The sequence below is a fragment of the Rhagoletis zephyria genome, unplaced genomic scaffold (genome assembly GCF_001687245.7).
Source record: "Rhagoletis zephyria isolate East Lansing unplaced genomic scaffold, Rhagoletis_zephyria_1.1 Rzeph_scaffold_02679, whole genome shotgun sequence".
In the NCBI taxonomy this organism is placed as follows: Eukaryota; Metazoa; Arthropoda; class Insecta; order Diptera; family Tephritidae; genus Rhagoletis; species Rhagoletis zephyria.
In genome coordinates this window covers 47,087-66,048 of record NW_016159763.1, presented here as the reverse complement: position 1 = coordinate 66,048, position 18,962 = coordinate 47,087, and the positions used below count along the sequence as shown (strand labels likewise).

Genomic DNA, 18,962 nt, shown 5'->3' with positions numbered 1-18,962 from the left:
TCGACTCTCACGATTTTGAACTAAATCGACCGATAAAAATTGATCTCAACTCTAGCGCCACCTAGCAGCTTTACTTTTCTACTTTTCTACTTGTGTGGCCAATAGATGCGCATAATATGATCTTATTATTAACCAAATCGGAAAATAAATACGGTTGTTGTAAATATGTTGACTCCAGCGTCACCTAGCGGATCCACATAAATTTACTAATCCTCCTCCCAGGCCCGCTCAAAAAAGCTTACACAAATTTAATTACAAACAGAAATAGGTCTAACAGCCCTATTCCGCCACACTGACAAAACTCACCGCGATGACAATTGATATAAAAATGACAATTGCAGCTTTTTGGTATTCACAGCAAAATTCAAAAGCTCGAATCATGCCAATTGTCATTTTTATTGTCATGTCCTTTTGGGCAGGTGACAAGGCAAAAACATATGTTTGTGTTGGTTTAAAAAGTGCGACGATTTAATAAATTTGTGAAAAAAATTTAAAAATCAACTAATTTCAATGGCAGAACAAATTTTAGTTATTTGCGCAGCCGTGCTTGTGGAAGACGAGCAGCTCCGGATGCTCCCTACAAAACTGCACATAAAATTGCAGCTGCTCCTGCGTCGTCCGCTCATATTTTGCACGTCTAAAATGTTTATAAATTTTATAAATATACGAATTTATGTATTTCACACAAATACTCACTTTTCTGGTGTTTCACCGCTCATATTTTTTGCAAATAATAGCGTTGACCAGCTGTTTCTACAACAATGAACTTTTCACCATGCATGACAAGTTGACAAAAGCTTTTCGCTTGTCATTTTTTGTTAGGAATAGCAACGTGCAACGACAATGACAAAATAACGACAATGAAGGATGATCAATTGTCGTTCTGTTGCAAAACCGGAATAGGGCTGTTAGAGGCATGAAGGGCCAAAATTGTAAAGAATTATTAGATATGATCAGGAGAAGAGCTTCCCCAAGGCCAGTATATTTACTCCGTGTGCTTCTAAATGGAAGTTTAGGAAAGCTCTAAAAAGCTGCTGTATGATATTTTTTTAGACGTGACTGGTTTATAAACAAATGCTTGAGAGATCGTTTAACAATAAATCAGTAATTCAATCGAGCTTTTCCATAAGAATTCGATTTAAAAAGCTTCAAAGCTCCATACGGCAACATTTTTAAACATAATTATATTAAATAAATTTAAATTTAAACTCACACAGCTCCTTATGCACGCAAAATAAAAGCCTTAAAGCAGTTTTGGCAAGAAGAAGCTTTTACACTGCGCTTAAAGAGAACCCTAGCTAGGCGGAGCCCATTACCAATATAAAACAGACACGACTAAAGCCAGTCTTGATTGAAATATATCCTGCGAAGGAAGCTTTTTAAAGCCCTCTCTTTATATTTTTTATATCAGTGAGGCCCATTGAGAGCTTTCACACAGAACGTTTATTGCAAATCTAATCAAGCTTTCAAAACTTGCTTCCCCGTGATGGGTTTTGATCGTGACTGTTTTATATGCACGCGTTCAGATCAAAAGCTTTCTCTGGTTATCGCTGATATAAAATGCCCGAAAAGTAAGAAAAAACGATAGCTTTTATTTTATGCAAGCCGTATATACATACATACATAAATTGCTCTTAAAAGCTTATGAAGTCGCCAGCATTGCTGTGAGACAGTGAGTTTCTAGCGATTACCTTAAAAGGGGACCGTAATACCTTAGTTTCCAATTTGTTTAGAATATTGGTTATCTCTAGTCCGTGAGGTTGCAGGGGGGATTCGTAGTACCGCTGCAACAACAACAACCTACAATTTTACGCCGACTCCGAATGGCGATTGTATTTTTATGAGAAACTCTTTTTCATGGCAGAAGTACGCTCGGAGGTTTGCCATTGCCTGCCGAGGGCCACAGCTATTAGAAAACAACTTTTTTATGTTTTATTTTTTAATGTTGGTCGGAAACTGGACTAAAATCCAGGGCCTGCGGAATGGTAGCCAGTGGTAAGGAGATAGTAAACGAACTGCATGAGCTGGAAACTAGTGCTTGTTACTTCGAAGATTCTTAAACTGCAAGATCGATAGTATATAATCAAGTTTTGAGTCTAGGCTCCGGCCCACAAAAGTGTGGTAAGGCCTATGCAAGTCATTAAATCAAGTCTTTTTCCACTTTATAGCTTAGCTACATGCCAACCTAACAATTTTTTTTTTTATATGATGGTGGACTTCTTCATTTCATAGTTACTACACTGTAGTTCATTCAGTCCAGACACTTTCAGTCATTAAGCTCACTTCAAACCACATTCGTTTTTATAAGTTCATACATATTTACATATCTACTAACCTTGCAACAGCTCTACAATTGCAAACACTTTTTTTGCGTTGTTATTTTTTTTTTTGTTTTGTATTTTCTACTGTCTTTTCAGTTCCTTCTTGGTGCTTTAGCTTCTACCGCTGATCGCAATTTGATCAATCAATCAATTTATGCTTGTTTCACTTTAGTGCTTTTGCGCAAATCCGTGAACCGGTTCGCCTCTTCCTTTTACTACATACACGTTTTCTTGCCTTTTTTTGCTTTTTTGTTGTTCGTTTCAACTTTTACTTTGTACTAATTTATTATCACTTCTTTTTGAGAATCAATATTGTTAAGTTGTGTACTTCTGCACTTATGTATGTATGTATGTATGCGGGCGTAGCTTTTTAGCTGCCTGCGTGCGTTTGTGTTGGTGCTTTTGAAAAAAAAAAATCTATACTTTATCGTTTCACCAAAGATTGTCTGCTATCTTAAAAGCACATAAAATAGCAAAAGTATGCATGTAAGTATTTATGTCTGGCATACAAAATGAGCGCTGCTTCAATAATACTTTGCGACACGTTGACTTTATTATAATTTACTCTTCACTTAATTGTAGCTTTCGGCAGCTTTTGAGGTTGATTAATGTACCTTATTTTGGGTGCGCTTAAGTTCACTTGGCTTTTGGCATAAGCAGCATGAAATTTCTTGTAGCTGTATATATTTTTGTTTTCTGCAATTTCACGTTTGTTTTATTTGTCTTTTATTTCAGTCACTTTTTCACGTATTCAATCGCGTGTTTTTTTTTTTCAATATCTGTACGTTAGTTTGTGCGGTGCAATTTCTGCCTGAGTATCTTTAATTCATCGCTCGTACGTGCAATCTTCGCAACTGTTTCGCCTTTAGTTGGCTATCTAGAAATCAGCCAGTCACAGTACCTTTAATTTTACTTGTACTAACAATTACATACACACACTTAACTTTTTTTTCGGTGATTCTCTATCTACAAGTTCTTGCCTCACTTTTGCTATTTTAATTCACTAGCTTGTCGATTTTCGCTTAAGTCTTCCAAGCTGATAACAGCGATACGGCGCAAAGTTTTTCTTAAAAATTTTTTTTTTCGAAATTTTTTTATTTTATTTTAAGCTGCTTTATTGCGGCTGGTTCACTTCAAGCTTTATCGCATTGCGCTTGTAACTGATTCTATACACAGTTCAGTTCAGTTCAGTGTTTTTTTTTTTTTTTTGTGAGCGTTTTAGTTGCGCAGCTCACTTTTACTCACTTTTATTTCGGAATGAATAATTAATTCCGTTACGCTCTTCGTTTTAATTAGATTTCTTAGAAATCAGGTTTGATTTTTCGCTTTATATTTACTTTTCGTTTCTTTTTTGTTTTATTTTGTTTCTTTTTTTCTCGCGCTTTAGACTTTCGTTTATTTTGCAAAGCGTTTCGTTATTTCATTTCGCGTTTTTTTTCACAAAATCATAGATCATCGTTTTTTCTATTACAACTGCATCAATATTNTGCTGTATACTTTTAGGCCCCACTTCCTTGCATTTAGAGAATTTTGGCGACGAAAATTGACGCGTAGCGATTGCCAGACTTCCACTGCTAATCACAGTCGTTTTTTTGTTGACAGAGTTGGCTGTCATTAATGAAAATGCCAACCAGCTGTATACCGTTATAATGTGAAATCAGCATCTACTTCGATGGGCAAGTGGCAATCAGGGCCTTTTGATCACTCAAGGATCACTTAAAATTAGCCGGCGAATGAATGAGCTTTCCCGCGGTTGCGTAAAAAACTGTCCACTTCATTAGTCTTTCGGAAAACTGTAAAGCAGATATTTTGACCAGTGCCATTCGTTCCCTCGCCAAGCAGGTCTACGTAAGCGGCACATCCCAATCGGCCAAGGGCTGGTACTCCAACGCAATCCACAAAGACTTTTCGATAAATTTTTATGCTGCTACAACAACAACAACCATGGCCAATCAGTACCTTATGGTAGTCTAATCGGAAAAGAAGCGATTGCGCGTAACTTTGACGTACCTTGGACTGAATGGTCTCATATCAACCCAGCAAGCGCTATGCCATAGCACAATCTTTATAAGCTGGGGTGTACCGGAGTTGGTGAAAGGTTCTGCATAGATATTTTGTACTAAATATGGTTACCACAACGCAAACCTGTTTCACCGTTCCACCATCTTCAGTGCCTTTTTTCGTTGTACTTGCCATTGTAGAACATATTTTTCTCATGACTTTTAAAATCTCGACTTTTATTACTCTGAAAATTTAATTACGATCGTTGGCTCATGCAGGAATTAACGGTATTTCTAAATATTTATGTGAGTATTGAAAACGATTGGTTTTTGTTTGGCTTAAAAATTATTTGTTAATTTGTTTTTTTTTTTTTACTTCTGACTCTTTTTAGCAGTAAATAAATAGTAAATTTGGGTTTTTATTTTTCATGGGTTTTCGGAATTTTTCGGATTGTGTCCAGATTTTTTCAAAAGTTTCCGGATTTTTTTTCGGGGCGTTTTTGAGACCTTAGCAATAATTAGTTTCAACTGCAACCCTTTTTTATGAAATCACTTAAAAGAAAGTTTAATATAAGTATATAAGTTTAAAGAAAGTATAATTTACTTTCAACCGATGAAACTGGAATCAATATTCCTGCAACTGACACAATTAGCACAATTTATTGTTGTGTGTTTAATCGTAGGCAAGCAAAAAAATATAGTTTTACTTAGCCAGCAAATTATTACTATTTTTGGCACATTTACGTTCACAATAGTGCGGTTTCATATATGTATGTACATATGTTTTGTTTAGAAAGAAAAAAGTTTACTCATTCAAGTGTTTTTAATTATGAGCCCGTAGCTGTAGATGACTTGGCGTTCTTCCTTGAAAATGTGACTGTGAAATTTATAATTCAATTTGCGATAAAGCTCCATGCTTGTGTGCTAGAAAATTCGTGAAGTTATATTTAATTTCTTTGATATCATTTTTGATAATTCATAATTTATGTAAGCTGTTAAAAAATCATACTGTTAAAAAGTGAATATACAAATGTAGTATGTACCTAAATTAGGGTGCCTCACCAAAAAAGTTGCGAGTTAATTATAAGATTCAATAAATTTTAAGAGTTTCGCCAAAATAATTCGTGGAAAAATTAATATATATGTATGTAAGATGGGCCGATTTAAAAACTACCCCCAAAAATGTCATTATTTTGATTCCGTTGATAAAATTTGTAAGCCTAAAAGTGATTTTTTGTAAAAAAATATTTTTTATAACTAATTTTATTTATACTAGAAAGATTTTCAAATCGGTACAGCTCAAGTAAATTTTAATATTTTTCTGAAATATTTTGGCGTAAGTCTCAAAATATATTAAATTTTATAGTTCCCATGGAAAAAAGCGCGGTTTTGTTCCATTTTTTTCCAAAACCGGTTTCCGAGTTATTCGTAGAATTGCAATAAAAAAAAACGGTTCCCTATATTGAAAGTAAGGAAAAAACCGGATAAACCGGTTTTAAAATTCGGTCTATTCGATATTCGAAAAATAAAGATTTAAAAAAACCGCCTATAGGTATCCAAAAAAACCGATGGGAACCGGTTAGGAAAAACTCTAGTAAAAACCGAACACAAAGAAATTACGCCTGAAAGTAGATTTCACTTCAATTATAACTACTATATTAAGATCCTGTCGGTGCAAGGAAATGTTTCTCAGAGGCTTCTAGGGTGGCCAGCTTTTAGCAATTTTAGCATTAAAATAAATAAAAAATTAAAAAAGCATTCTAGATTTCAATTCTAAATAAAATACTACAGGAGTTTTCTTGCTCCGTTTTCACTTTGCAAGTTCTAGCTTGACACCAATTCGGAGCCCTACGCTTTTTTAGTGATGCCTTTTCGAAGACGAAAATGCGATCTTTTATGCCTTTGAATTTCTCACTCTATCCATTTTGCAGCTCATTCTGCTGATATATAAATCAGATAAATTATTTTTTACTTTTACCCAATCGGATATCACAAAGTTAGGCGTTAACAATAAAATTTGCGATAAGCTTTGACGTTACAGACAGGAAATGCATCACAGTCAGCTGGCGAAGGCACGTAATAGGCAAACACTTCAGCAATGATATCACGAAAACCAAACAATTTGATACAAAAAAAAATAATGCCGGCTAACAAACAAAAAGTACAAAACATGCCGCAATTAAACAGCAAAGCGTGGCAAATCATTAAACAAATCCACTTGGGATTGAAGTGGAGCGCTTGCGGCACATTCAGCGTAAATTTCAACGAAAACTCGCTTTACTGCATTTATGAAAAAAAAAAATGCCGGCTTTGCGTATCAGCCAAAACGCCGCTATGACTAGTGCCGTTGGATGATAATTTTTACTACATATAAACACACACACACGCACATGAATCAGGTGAGGATATCCAGAGAGTGTGATAAAAATTCACGCGATATAAAAACAATAGGAAAAACCGCAGCTGGGATGAGTGTGACAGATGGAAAGTAGTAGATGACGACATATGTCACGCTGGCCGATAAGAAACCACGAAACAAAAAAAAAAAAAAAAATCAAATGGCATACGCGATTAAACAACAAAACCAACCATACACACGAGCAACCAAAAATGGCAAGCGCAAGCTTAACTGTACATAGAACCAAAAATGGTAAAACAAATATGAAAAGCTAAGTGAGTCAAGCTTAGAACGAAAACGGTGTAGAGAGAGAGAGAAACGCGCATCGCTCTCGTAGCACACATACATACGTATATTTGTTTTTATATAACCAGCAAAAATTTGCATATCTAAAACACCCACTCAAAACGGATCAATCGAACTGTGTTCGAGAACACAAAAAGAAGCAAGAAGAATCATTAATTATTATTAAAAGAAAAAAACACAAAAAAAAAACAAAAAAAGCAACAGCAACTAAATTGCGCAAAAATGTCGCTACTGTCCCCACTTTGTCCACGCGCCGCTGCCACCGGCCGGTACGTTTCAGTCCGTCTGTGCGGATGAATCATGCGCGCATTTTTAACTCGCCCTGCTGTGCTAGCCAGACAGACCCGCCCGCCGAGCTATGTACTCTTATACAAAGCTGTATAAAATCATATATACGAAGTGTTGTCATATTTTTTTAAATTTATATACGTACATTAGGACGACGCACCAAAAAAAAAAAGTGCGGGGTTTCCAACGGACTTATAAAGTTTGTTATATTTCAAGACTTTCGCCAAAAAATATTTAGGAAAAATATTAATATTTACTTAAGCTAGACCGCTTTGAATATACCTCCACAAATTTTATTATTTTGATTCAGTTGATATAATTTTTTAATATTTTTATGCAGCCCTTTAAAGCTTGCACTCTTCTATTATCTGCGTAGATTTTTTAGAAGAAATTATTTTTAAATACTATTTTCATTTATAAAAAAAAACTCTATTTTTGGAATTATTTTCAAATGGGTCCAGCTTACGTAAACCTTAATAAGTATTTTTCCGAATTATTTTGGCGGAGGTCTTAGAATAAAATAAATTTTATAATTCCGATGGAAAACAATATCGATTTTTTTTTTTCTGTGTGAAAAGTGATGCACCCTAAAGTATATAGATAAGTTTGAATATATTTATTTGCGGTGTGTATGCGACACTTTACAAGCGAATTAGCAAGTTTTGCAAACGATAGTTAGAAGACTGTGAGCTTTTTCAATTGTAATGGCGCGCAAGCTAAATACACTAAAATTATAACTATATGCAAATATGCTTGCATATGTGTGCGCTTTCAATTTGCATAAGCGATCGTAAAAGTTTATGAATTCTTTTGTTTGCATGGAGATCATTGACAGCCCGTAGATTAGCACTTGTGGGTTTCTTGCTGTAATTTTTTTTTTTGCAGCAAATAAATCACAACCCACGCAGTTTTTATTAAGGTAGAGGTAATTTAGATTATTGTAGTAAATTTGAAAGTGTAATTTAAATTTTCTTCTAATTCCTTTACAAACTTAGGTGTGGTGATAAATATTAGAGCACGAGCTATTTTTATCAAAAAGACTTATCTCGCCCCCAAAGCAGTTAAAGAAGCTGACTATACGGCAAAGCTGTACATACAGCAATACATTTTTTTTTCATCCGAAATATAAAAACATGTCCATTTACAAATGTATAAACTAAGCCGGTTTTTAGTTACTCTAGTAAAATTTGTTTTTGTAGTCGGAGAACCAAACTTTTCTTAGACTGCAACCATGGAGCATCGCTGTCGGTACGTTATTTAGCTTTTGAAAATAAAAAACTTCAAGAAGGAAAGAAAGAAGAAGTGAATTTCGTGTGCTTATAAATGCTATGAGTAGTCTGAACCATCAATTTCAATGATTAAGCAGTGATTTATGGAATTCTATGTGGCCATACCAGCAGAGTTGACGTCGAACCTTGAGGTCATCCAAAAGAGGTCGTCACACACCTCTGACAAAAATGCTCTCGAAATAATTTCCGTCAAGCGTTTGTCAAAATCTGTTATTCCCTTTCTCCCTCCAAACAAATATTAAATAATACAATAAATATTAGCATTATTACCCACGATATTTTGCACATTTAACACTTTTCTTATTTCGATTATATCTTTTTCTGATTAATTTTTTTATGCAAATAAACTATTTATCACCATTTTATTGGAAACAAATATTTCGAACATCAGCATACGCCAAGTACTTCCCCTTTGATGGCATCTAACAAGTACTAAATATCTAATTAGTACCTGCCATCATTGCCTCAAGACATTTTTCGCCGACAAAACAGCAAAGCCAATAAAAATGCGGCTAGAAAGTCAGGCGTCGTAAAAATTTAATCAAACAAACGAAATTGTTTGTAAATATTTTCTGGGAAAATTGTCTGCAGATCCATGCTTGGCATATTAATACATGCATATACATATATGTATATGTACAAGTACATCCCAGCAAAAACTTTGTAATCGCAAACGCCTAGATGAGTAACGTGCTCTAGAATGCATTGCTATAAAATTTCATATTGCAATTAACTGCTTTTAGGCATTTTTTTTTTTTATGATAATCCATAGTAAATTTCGAAATTAAGTCCAACTTCTAAGGGAAGGAGGGATATAAATGGCGTTCGCCAAGGGTAACGCAGCGGGTTTTTTCAGCCTAAGTGTGCTTTTGCACAGTGGCAGCTGCTCTAAGCTAAGCTAACCTAACCCTAACCATAAGCCGAAATGATATACATAACGCATTACAAATTTTGCTTTTTTTTTTATTTTTACCGGAAATTGAAAGTATCAACTTTAAGCCATTGATTCACTTACCGGTAAAACTACATATAAATATATCTTCTAAGGAAGAGTGTAAGCGATTCCCTATAACTTTTTCCTCAAACTTTACATTAATTTCTGGGTTAATCATGTTGCTTTGCTGCTGATACTGGGGCTACTGTTACCACATATTTACAACAAAGCATTACGGATCGCCGAGTACATTGCGCATACGCCATGCTGTGCTCGAATCAGTTGGGGTGCGCTGGGAAAGTCAAACAAATTAATGAGTTCTGACAGTGCAATAAATGGCAACCAATGGTGAATGGCGTAAATGGCGTAAAAGTTTTGCCAAAAGCGGCGCCAACAAATCGCAAGCCGCTGATTATCATACGGACATACGTGTATTTTTATTTAGCGCAGAACGATCGGGTGGGAATTATGAAATATTTAACAGAGTAATAAGTATATGCAAAAATATATGAATATTTAGATATTGCATTACGACTTTGTGGTTACTAACATAAATGCGGTTTAAGATTTTTTTGGTGTAGAAAAGCAAGGAACACTGCAACCTAAATGTTATTTTACATATATGACAATATTGAATTCCATAACTATGAAGCCATAATATATTGTCAGCTTACGATTCATTGCTTGATCCGTCTGTGTACTAATGAACATACACATCTGTGATCGCAATCAGGGGGCGTCAATACGCTAGACTTCCCGCTCAAGAATTTCTTGCAAAAACAAATGTAGTTCAGTATAGAGTAAAAAAGCCTGCATCTTTCTATACCGGTTTTTTTTTCCATACATACCCTAATGTTTTTGGCTAACAAACTACGAAGGCATATGAACAAATTAGATGGGCGATCATGCGATATATCCATTCTGGTCACATTGACCACAAACCCTATTTTCAATTAACAATGGGCTTGTATGTATGGCTTTAATAAGAGTTTTTCCTAAGTAGTTCCAATTCAGCCTTTTATCATACCCACCTTGGTATTACATTTCTTCGGAGTAAACCGAATGTCGAAGAAGGCACACAGAGCAACCAACTTACATACTGCAGGCCAAAGTCCATCAGTTGCCATTTTGAAAGTACCTTTTTTCTATCAAGAAACCAATTACATTCTTAGAGAGTCGTTCACCCGCTTTGACCTTGAAAGTATTTATTTGGTGGTAATCAAATTATTCGTTTTCATATTTATTCTTCTACATACCTACATAAACAAATACATACATATGCACCTATAGTAAAATAACTCAACCTCTTTTCTATTATATACCAGCGTAAGCACAATCAACATAATCGTCGAATAAACAAGCAACCAGTGGCTCTGATCAGCTGATAAGCTAACTTTGCCTCCGATTAAATACCTTTTCTACTAAATGAGGACAACTTGAATATTTAGTTGTGATATTTCAAATAGGTGGTCTCGTAAGCATTTAAAAATAACCATTATACCATCAACTGCCAACGAGATTGCCACTGTTAACGTTTTAGAATGTTATAAAAAAATTTCATAGATATCTATGTAGGCAAAAAAAAAATATAAGAAATTATCTTTCAGACGCGGCACTTGAAATACTCTGACAGCCGCTAATTATTTGTTGATTTATCTCGCTGCGCTTTAACTGTAGAGCTTTTTTTCTGTTGAAAAAGCACCTAGAATGTCTATATACCGTTAGAGGAATGGAGCGAGAATTCGTAATTTTGATAAGGTACCGTTGATTGCCGCTTAGTTGTAATAATTTCTTTGCAATTATTAACTAATTAATGATGATGTTGGTAAATTTTTTTTTACTTGTTTCGAATTGGTTTCGGCTTTCGGTATTTCTTGTTTGGAGTCGATGATTATGATTGTCAAGGTGGTGAAGAGGCAAAAATTATGGCACATTGGCGCAACTCGCTCTGAATTTGATTGGTATGGTTCTACATATACATACATACTGGGCGTCAATGAAACCCAGACGGAAAAATGCAGAGCGCTTATGAATAAACACTTTCAGGAAGAGCTTTTTCCATAAGATCTTGGAAAGCTGTACTAAAAGATCATTCAATAGCCCTGCCGTACGAAAGCAAACAATAAGGTATGTTTTCAAGGCAACGGAAGTCAAATAAAGTAGACGTTTCAGCGCAGATCTGATACAAAGTCAAAGTTTATTTAATCATTATTATTTCATGTGAATTTTTCCCTGCTGAAGGAACTTGAATCAGAAGGCCTTGAAGGTCTGATGATTCAATACAAAATACAATCGCTTCAATAGGTCCGAAATAAGGGCTACCAATAGAACTCTTTTTTTCTTTGAATAGAGACACTAATTTTTCGCTTTTTTCTGTGTTTTTTCCTTTTATTTACTTTTTATTATTTTCAATTAATTCTTTAACAAAACCATACAAAGCAAATTTCAAACTTTATAGAAAAAAAAAACAATCTTCAAACTTTCATCAAAATTTGAATTTTTTCTTAGAATTTGTACTTTTTTGGCTACGCAGTTTTGTTGCCCATTAAATTTTAGTACATACATATAAAAAAATGCTAGTTTAAATAGCTACAAATTAAAGTGGATTTTTGATAATTTTTTAACTGACGCTCTTCCGCATTTTTTTATATAAAAACTCAGCATGCGTTATATGGAAAAAATTGCTGAAGAGCGTCAGTAAAAAACTTGTCAAAATCAACGATAATCTGTAGATACTTCCGATTTACACTTTGTTCTACCAAAATTGTATGGGTTACATAAGCTTGAAATTTTGATGATTTTTTTTTTTAATTTTCTGCAAAGTTTGAAACTTGGGTTTACATGGTGTTTGTTAGAGAATGAACTACACACATTTTCATTGAAAAATAATGGAAATTAAAGAAAAGAAAAATAATCCAGAAAAAAGCGAAAAAGCATAAATATATGTACATACTATACATATGCATACAGACACATAAGAAATGTACATACATATGTCTGTTGGCAGGTATGTATGTAGGTATCTATATATAAGCAAATATAATTCATTCATCATTCTTGTACACCCCGTTTTCGGCTCACTTTCTCTTTGCTTTCCCCTGCGTCCATTTTGCTACACTTGCACTCACACATATACACAATTATATTATGAAATTTAGCATACTTTTAGGCATTACCAAAAACCGTATGCGCTAATTCTGTTTTTGCATGTAGAATGTGTGTGTGTGTGTGTGCGTGTGTGTGTGTGCAAATAAACGCTCGTTCAAGCATTATCTTATTTTATAACTAAGTAAATTCTCTCTTCACCCGCTGCTCTGCTCTCTCACCTGTTGTGATGTGGATGATGTTTCCTTAACGCTACTACTAGAACTGGAACTTGTATTTATGTGTCGCCCCACAGTCGTTGTTGTTGCATTGCTTAAACCATTATTAGCGCCGCCACCATTGCAGCTAACCGCTGTGAGGCCATTAATGGCGGGCGTTGAGACTGTGGTCACTGTACCGGTGCCGACGCCGCCACTTGTTGTTGGTGTATTGCCGCTATTCTTCTTGTGGAAATTTTCAATTAACGACGCTGCTGGACTGGCAACGCCACTATGTGAACTATCCGAAAAATCAGACATCTGAAAAGGAAAGAAAGCATATAAAATATTTGTGAAAAAGCTGGTTTATCAATAAAAAACAAATTATTACGCATTAAAAATTCTAATAATTCGCCTAACAGTTTTTAATGCGTGCGAAGTCAATAAAAAATTTTATGCGCATTTTTGAGAGAAATGCGCCGAACAATTTTAATATCCTGCCAATTTAAATTAAAAAAAAAAATTTAATTAAATTTTAATTAAAACAGATTGCAAAGTAATTGGTACTCCAACAAAATAAATGCATTTTATTTTATTTATTTGAATGTTGTGTAAGTTAAAAACTTCTACTAAAATACAAAAATTCGCTCTCGTTTTGAAGGGGAACTTTCTGACCGCAGCCAAAGGTGATTTGCTTTCAAAATATATTATTTTTTTTTTTTTGCTTTTCGCTATTGATAATGATATATGTGCTTAAATATGTATATTCGCTAGACATGCTGTCGTCTAGTACAAAGTTGTGGCTTTAGAAAAACAATCTGAATAAAAGTAGCACAATCCTAGATTTGATGGTCTGATAAGTTGCTGCAAAGTGCAAGTTTTAATCATTTTGATAGCTGAGAATTATATATATATATATATATATATATATATATATATATATATATATATATGTGTAGAATAAATGTATTTGCGGCGGTGCATTTAATCTTAGAGAGTGTTAAAGTTCAGTTACAGATGCATAGTGAAACTAAAAAAAAAAAATATATATGTATATATATAAGCTGACTTAGGAAGGCATTATAAAACATTTGATTCATAACACTTCACAGATTGATTAAATTCAGAAATTAGAAAACTTAGTGCCGTTTACTCAAGTAGGTATTAAAATTTTCTGCCCTTAAATAATTTTTTTTGCAACACAATTTATGCTTAAAGGGCAGATAAAGAGAGATGAGAAAACGACCCTAAGAAAGAATTAAAAAAAAATTGGGCCGGAAATGAAATTGTAGCTCTAGCAAAGTGTCTTCCACGTATTTAATTGGGTATAAGAAATTGCAAAGATTTTTGTCTAAATTATTCATGAAAACGATTGAACTTCCTTCGAAAGTTCGTATTTCGACCGAGAAAATTGGTTAAAATAAACCGGGAAGTCCTTTAAGCGACTGCCAATAAACTAGGTATTACTGTAATCAGAATGGTTACGCACTTGCCTTTGTAAGATCCGCTACGAACTCTCTTAATGTTTCCCGAAGGAACTCGCCAAAAGAAAATTTTCGGCAGCGCAGCTCTACTTAAAAAAAAAAGTTAAACAAAATAGCAGTGTGTCTGGGCCACACTACAGAAGCAAAACTTCCTTCGATTCATTTTTAGTTCCTTTGATAGTGTAGAAATTTGTATTAATCTTAATACTAGCTTAAGTCTTTGTATTAGTATTCGTCTTCGCATTCGTATTCGTATTCAACTTTGTATTCGACTGTGTAAGTATTCGTCTTCGTATTCACCTTCGTTTTTAACGTCGTATTCGTATTCCATGTCGCATGCGACTTCGTATTCGTATTCGTATTCCAGTTTGTCTTTGTCTTTGAATTCGTGTTCTTCTTCGTCTTCGTTTTGGTCTTCATTTTCGTCATCATTTTCATCTTCGTTTTTGATGCCGTATTTATCTTCGTATTCGACATCATCCTATTTGTCGTCTTCTTCAGCTTTGTTATTAATGTCGTATTGGTACTCGTATTCGTATTAGTATTCGTATCGCATTCGTGTTCTTTGTTCCAACTTACGTCTTCATATGCGTATGTGTCTTCGTATTCGTTTTTGTTTTTGTTTTCGTATCCGTCTTCGCTTTTGCTTTCGCCTTTGGCTGTGGCTTTTTCTTTTTTTTACCCCTGTTTTTGCCTTAATCAAAGACTTAACCTCAAACCGTTGCCAAGCATATTTCAATAATTCACTCTAAATAGTATTACTGAAGGCGTAAATAGAGAAAATAAAAGTGAATGCCTGCCGTTGCACGGCGAATGTCACCGTTTGTTAGTTCACCGCCCCAGCTAAAGAAATATCACTTCAAAAAGTATCTGGTCAACAAGAGTATTTCTTCCTATGAGGGATCCCATAAACTATGACAATTTTAAAATTTAGATTTATGAAATTTATCCAAGCCAGGTGCTGCTGAAACTATATCAGAGCAACGAGATGAAAGTGTCTTTACGCAACTAAACAACTCCAAAAGCTTCAATTCTGAATAAGAACTGGAACCGGCTTGACTTAATATAAATTTGTTACATATTCTCACACTTATTTAAAAAAAAACTGAAGCAAAGCACGAACCCATTTCTTTGTGGTTTTCATCGAATTGTGAAATATGAAGAACTGGTTTAGATTTGCAAACGCGCCACCCACGCTAAAGAGTTCTTGAATTGCTGATATCGCGCAAAGCCGGTCGCTGCGGCAATTGTTAGCATACAAAAAAAATTTTAAATACCCACGCAGTAGAGTAGGTATGAATATGTTTGCATATATATAAGCGTACATATCGACATGTATAGCAAAATAGTAATAATAAAGCAAAGTACATTGTGCACTAAGGTGGTCTAAAAATGCTTGTGAAAGAAGTAAAGTCCGAATTTTAATGCTCTTACCCCCTAGAAGTTGTCTATATCGAAAAAATATAAACCTCTTTTTTATTTCGAAATCAAAATTTATTATTTATTCAGAGGTCGCTCAAAGTTTTTCATGCATTTTATATGAAAAACAAAAATTTTTTCGTCGAACTGGTATAGACTGCTCTCTGTTTCTCCTCAAGAGACTACCAATAATAATACCCATGTGTTTATTTTACAATTTTATAATACAAACAATTTTTTATGGGTCTCCCCATAGCAATTCTTTGGGTTTTTGCGGACCTATAAAAAATATTTGTTATTAAAAATTTGTTAAAGAAATAATTGGGTATTATTTTTGGGAGTCTCCGGAAGAGAAACAGAGTTTTTTCATTGAAAAATGTTGGTTTTCCAGAGTTCTACTATATATTTCTATGATTTTTTTTGCTTTCTTTGAGCGACCTCTAAAATTTTTTGATTTCAAATAAAAAAAACAGGGATACATTTTTTCGGATTTTATCTACTTTTTGGGTCACCCTAATGTAAACGCAATCTATTCTTAAAAATAATCAGTAGTAAGGCTTTCTAGTACGCTTCCGTTTTAATATTTTGAGGCGCGATGTGTATTCATTGTTCGAAGATCTTCTAACATAACTTCTAAAGAAAATGTCTTATCGAAAAAGCGCTTCCTGAAAGCTATAATACGCTCTTTAAATTGCTATTTGGGTATTTCGATAGGAACTTATTTATGTATGAACTTATAGTCGCATGTGTTTGTTTTTATCTTTGCCTCTGTTTTGTTCTTCTATTTACAAATCTAAAATATATTTCACACACTCATTTCGTTATGTGCAAGTATGTACTACCAAGAACAAGAAATCTATAAAAAATATTTATTTTTTTTTATGTTCACGAAATATTGAAGTGCTAAGCCAATGTTCATTAAACGCCAAATATAGGCAGCAGCCACATGTGGCGGCAGTAAGTACTTTTTCGGACATTTCCATCATGGCCATAGCGTCTTCACGGCAAGAAAGAATATGTAAAATAAATCATAAATCGCTGAGAAACTAATTTCAAATGCAGAAACTAATTTCAAATGCATACATTGCCATTAAACTTAGTATGCCCGCTAGCTAAGCCCAGCTAAGAAAACCTATCATAGTGATATCAATCCATATCTCTTAGCTCTAAATAGTAAAATATGTATTTGAGCGATTTGATGCCGATGAATTCTTTTGCTATAGTTTAATACATACTTGCAACTCCATCAATAACTCTACATGCAAATTAGCTGCTATTACCGTCCAACCAAATCTTTCCCCACAGCACAGTTGCAACTGCAATTTATTACGAAATCACCAATTTTAACTTGATTGATCATTGAGCATTCATGGTGCAAGACAAGTTTCTTAATATCTCACTATATTGCAGTATGGCTTAATAAAATGTCTTCAACGCTTGAAACCCGGTAGCAATTAGCTGTGTAATAAGACAACTTGCACACCCAGTAATTAAAAATATAATCAACACACATATGTACATATTTGAAACCCGTTCATAGCTGTATGTCATAAATTTGAAAATATTACAGTTCGTTTTGAAACGTCAACATTTATAGAGGAGGTGTAATATATAGTTTAATTATCAGGGTTGCCATTTCTTGCCGATAGCGACTGCTGTTAAAAAAATGTACAGTATCGATCGGACCAGAATTTGAATCCAAATCTGTATGTGTAAGCCATCGTGGACCGATCCTAACGAAAATGCAGCCCACCACGGTATTAGCCAAAATATATACAGCCAGAAAAATGAGCAGCATCCAATGAGCAACTTGGACAGGTGTTACAGTAGTCATTAATTCGTACACAACTGATTCACTCAACGTTATTCTGAACTAACGACCCATTGAATATTCCATAGGCAAAAAGGAAACTTCGCAATCACACTGAGAGTCTGGCAGCTGGCGCCAGTTAAAGTAATATTATTGACTTTAAAAATAAGTGTCGTAGTTTTGGTGAAATTCAAGACCCAAATTATCTCTCTTACACATTGCTACTAGCATATTTATTTCAATCAGTTGGGTTGTTACGAAATACAAAGCCATTGTCGCGCTGGTCTCATCGGCAACAAACTCCAAAACAGTCACGAGATTGTAAGATGTTGTTCGCTCGAATTAATCCAAAGAGAAATACATTTACAATTCAAGAAATAGACTGCAGCATGACGGAGAGGTGTGGGTAACTCAATACATTTTCAGAAAATTACTGCTTAAAAGACAATTTTAGTTCCTAAGGACAGCTAACATCAAAAGCCTCAGAAGAAAATGGTATGAAAATAAGGCTCTAAGCGTTCATTGGCAACGCTAAAGCAACTAAACAACCAATCGCTTAAAAAATCTCGCTTAAAAAATCTAGATATTTAGCTACCTACATATTTAACTATAAATCGGCTTTATTAAGTGATTTCGCGCGTTCGCCAGCACTCTCCCCAAAAATACAGTTTAATTTCACAAGGAACAAAGAGATGTTCGAATTTCGAACTTATAATAGGATCTTGTTATATTTTTCAATTTACTAAAACTATTTAATATACCAGTTAGAGATTGTTTATTAAAGTGACTTAGATTTTCAAGTATGGAAATAATTATACGTTGGAGTACGTTACTCCACTAAGGGACGAGTATACGACGTACTTTTTTTTAGCCTTACAAAAATGTAAAACGTTGTTTCATGGTCTTAGTTCGAGCATAAATCACGCAACCTTAGCAACTACGATATAAAGTTACCAAAATAAAAAATAATAACAATAACAGAAATTATATAATTTTCATACGTTAGATTCGAAAAATACTCCGTACATATTTTAAAAATATGAATAACTCAATATGCATACCAAATAATTGCCACAAGTGGAACGCAAAATCATAAATCATAAAATTGTAGATGACAAATGCACATACATACATAGATAATTAAAAAAATCGTTAATGACTTCATTATGTTTAGATACTCGTACAGCAAAACTTGCGAAATATTTTGGATAAAAGGCACAAATTATCATCGCAGTGACAGTAATTTATGCGTAAACTCGAAAGCCGCTTAGCATAAACGTAGCCGTAGATAGATATTTATATACATAACGGGTGATTTTTTTGAGGTTAGGATTTTCATGCATTAGTATTTGACAGATCACGTGGGATTTCAGACATGGTGTCAAAGAGAAAGATGCTCAGTATGCTTTGA

At 34.2% G+C, this 18,962-nt stretch overlaps 1 protein-coding gene and 1 long non-coding RNA gene across 2 annotated transcripts in view; both read right to left on the bottom strand.

The window, feature by feature from the left end:
• Nucleotides 1-18,962, bottom strand: part of LOC108367424 (sterile alpha and TIR motif-containing protein 1-like) — a gene marked incomplete at its 3' end in the record, with an annotated part of 64,735 nt that overhangs the window by 4,851 nt on the left and 40,922 nt on the right. The window contains exon 3 of the mRNA XM_017622030.1: nt 12,863-13,159. Within this exon, the coding sequence (XP_017477519.1) occupies nt 12,863-13,159 (297 nt within the window). The remainder of the gene's footprint in view (nt 1-12,862; nt 13,160-18,962) is intronic.
• On the bottom strand, nt 561-893 carry LOC108367423 (uncharacterized). Its single transcript, XR_001848248.1, has 2 exons — nt 697-893; nt 561-637 (listed from the first exon to the last, which is right to left on the bottom strand). It is a non-coding gene; the product is annotated as an uncharacterized LOC108367423 (long non-coding RNA).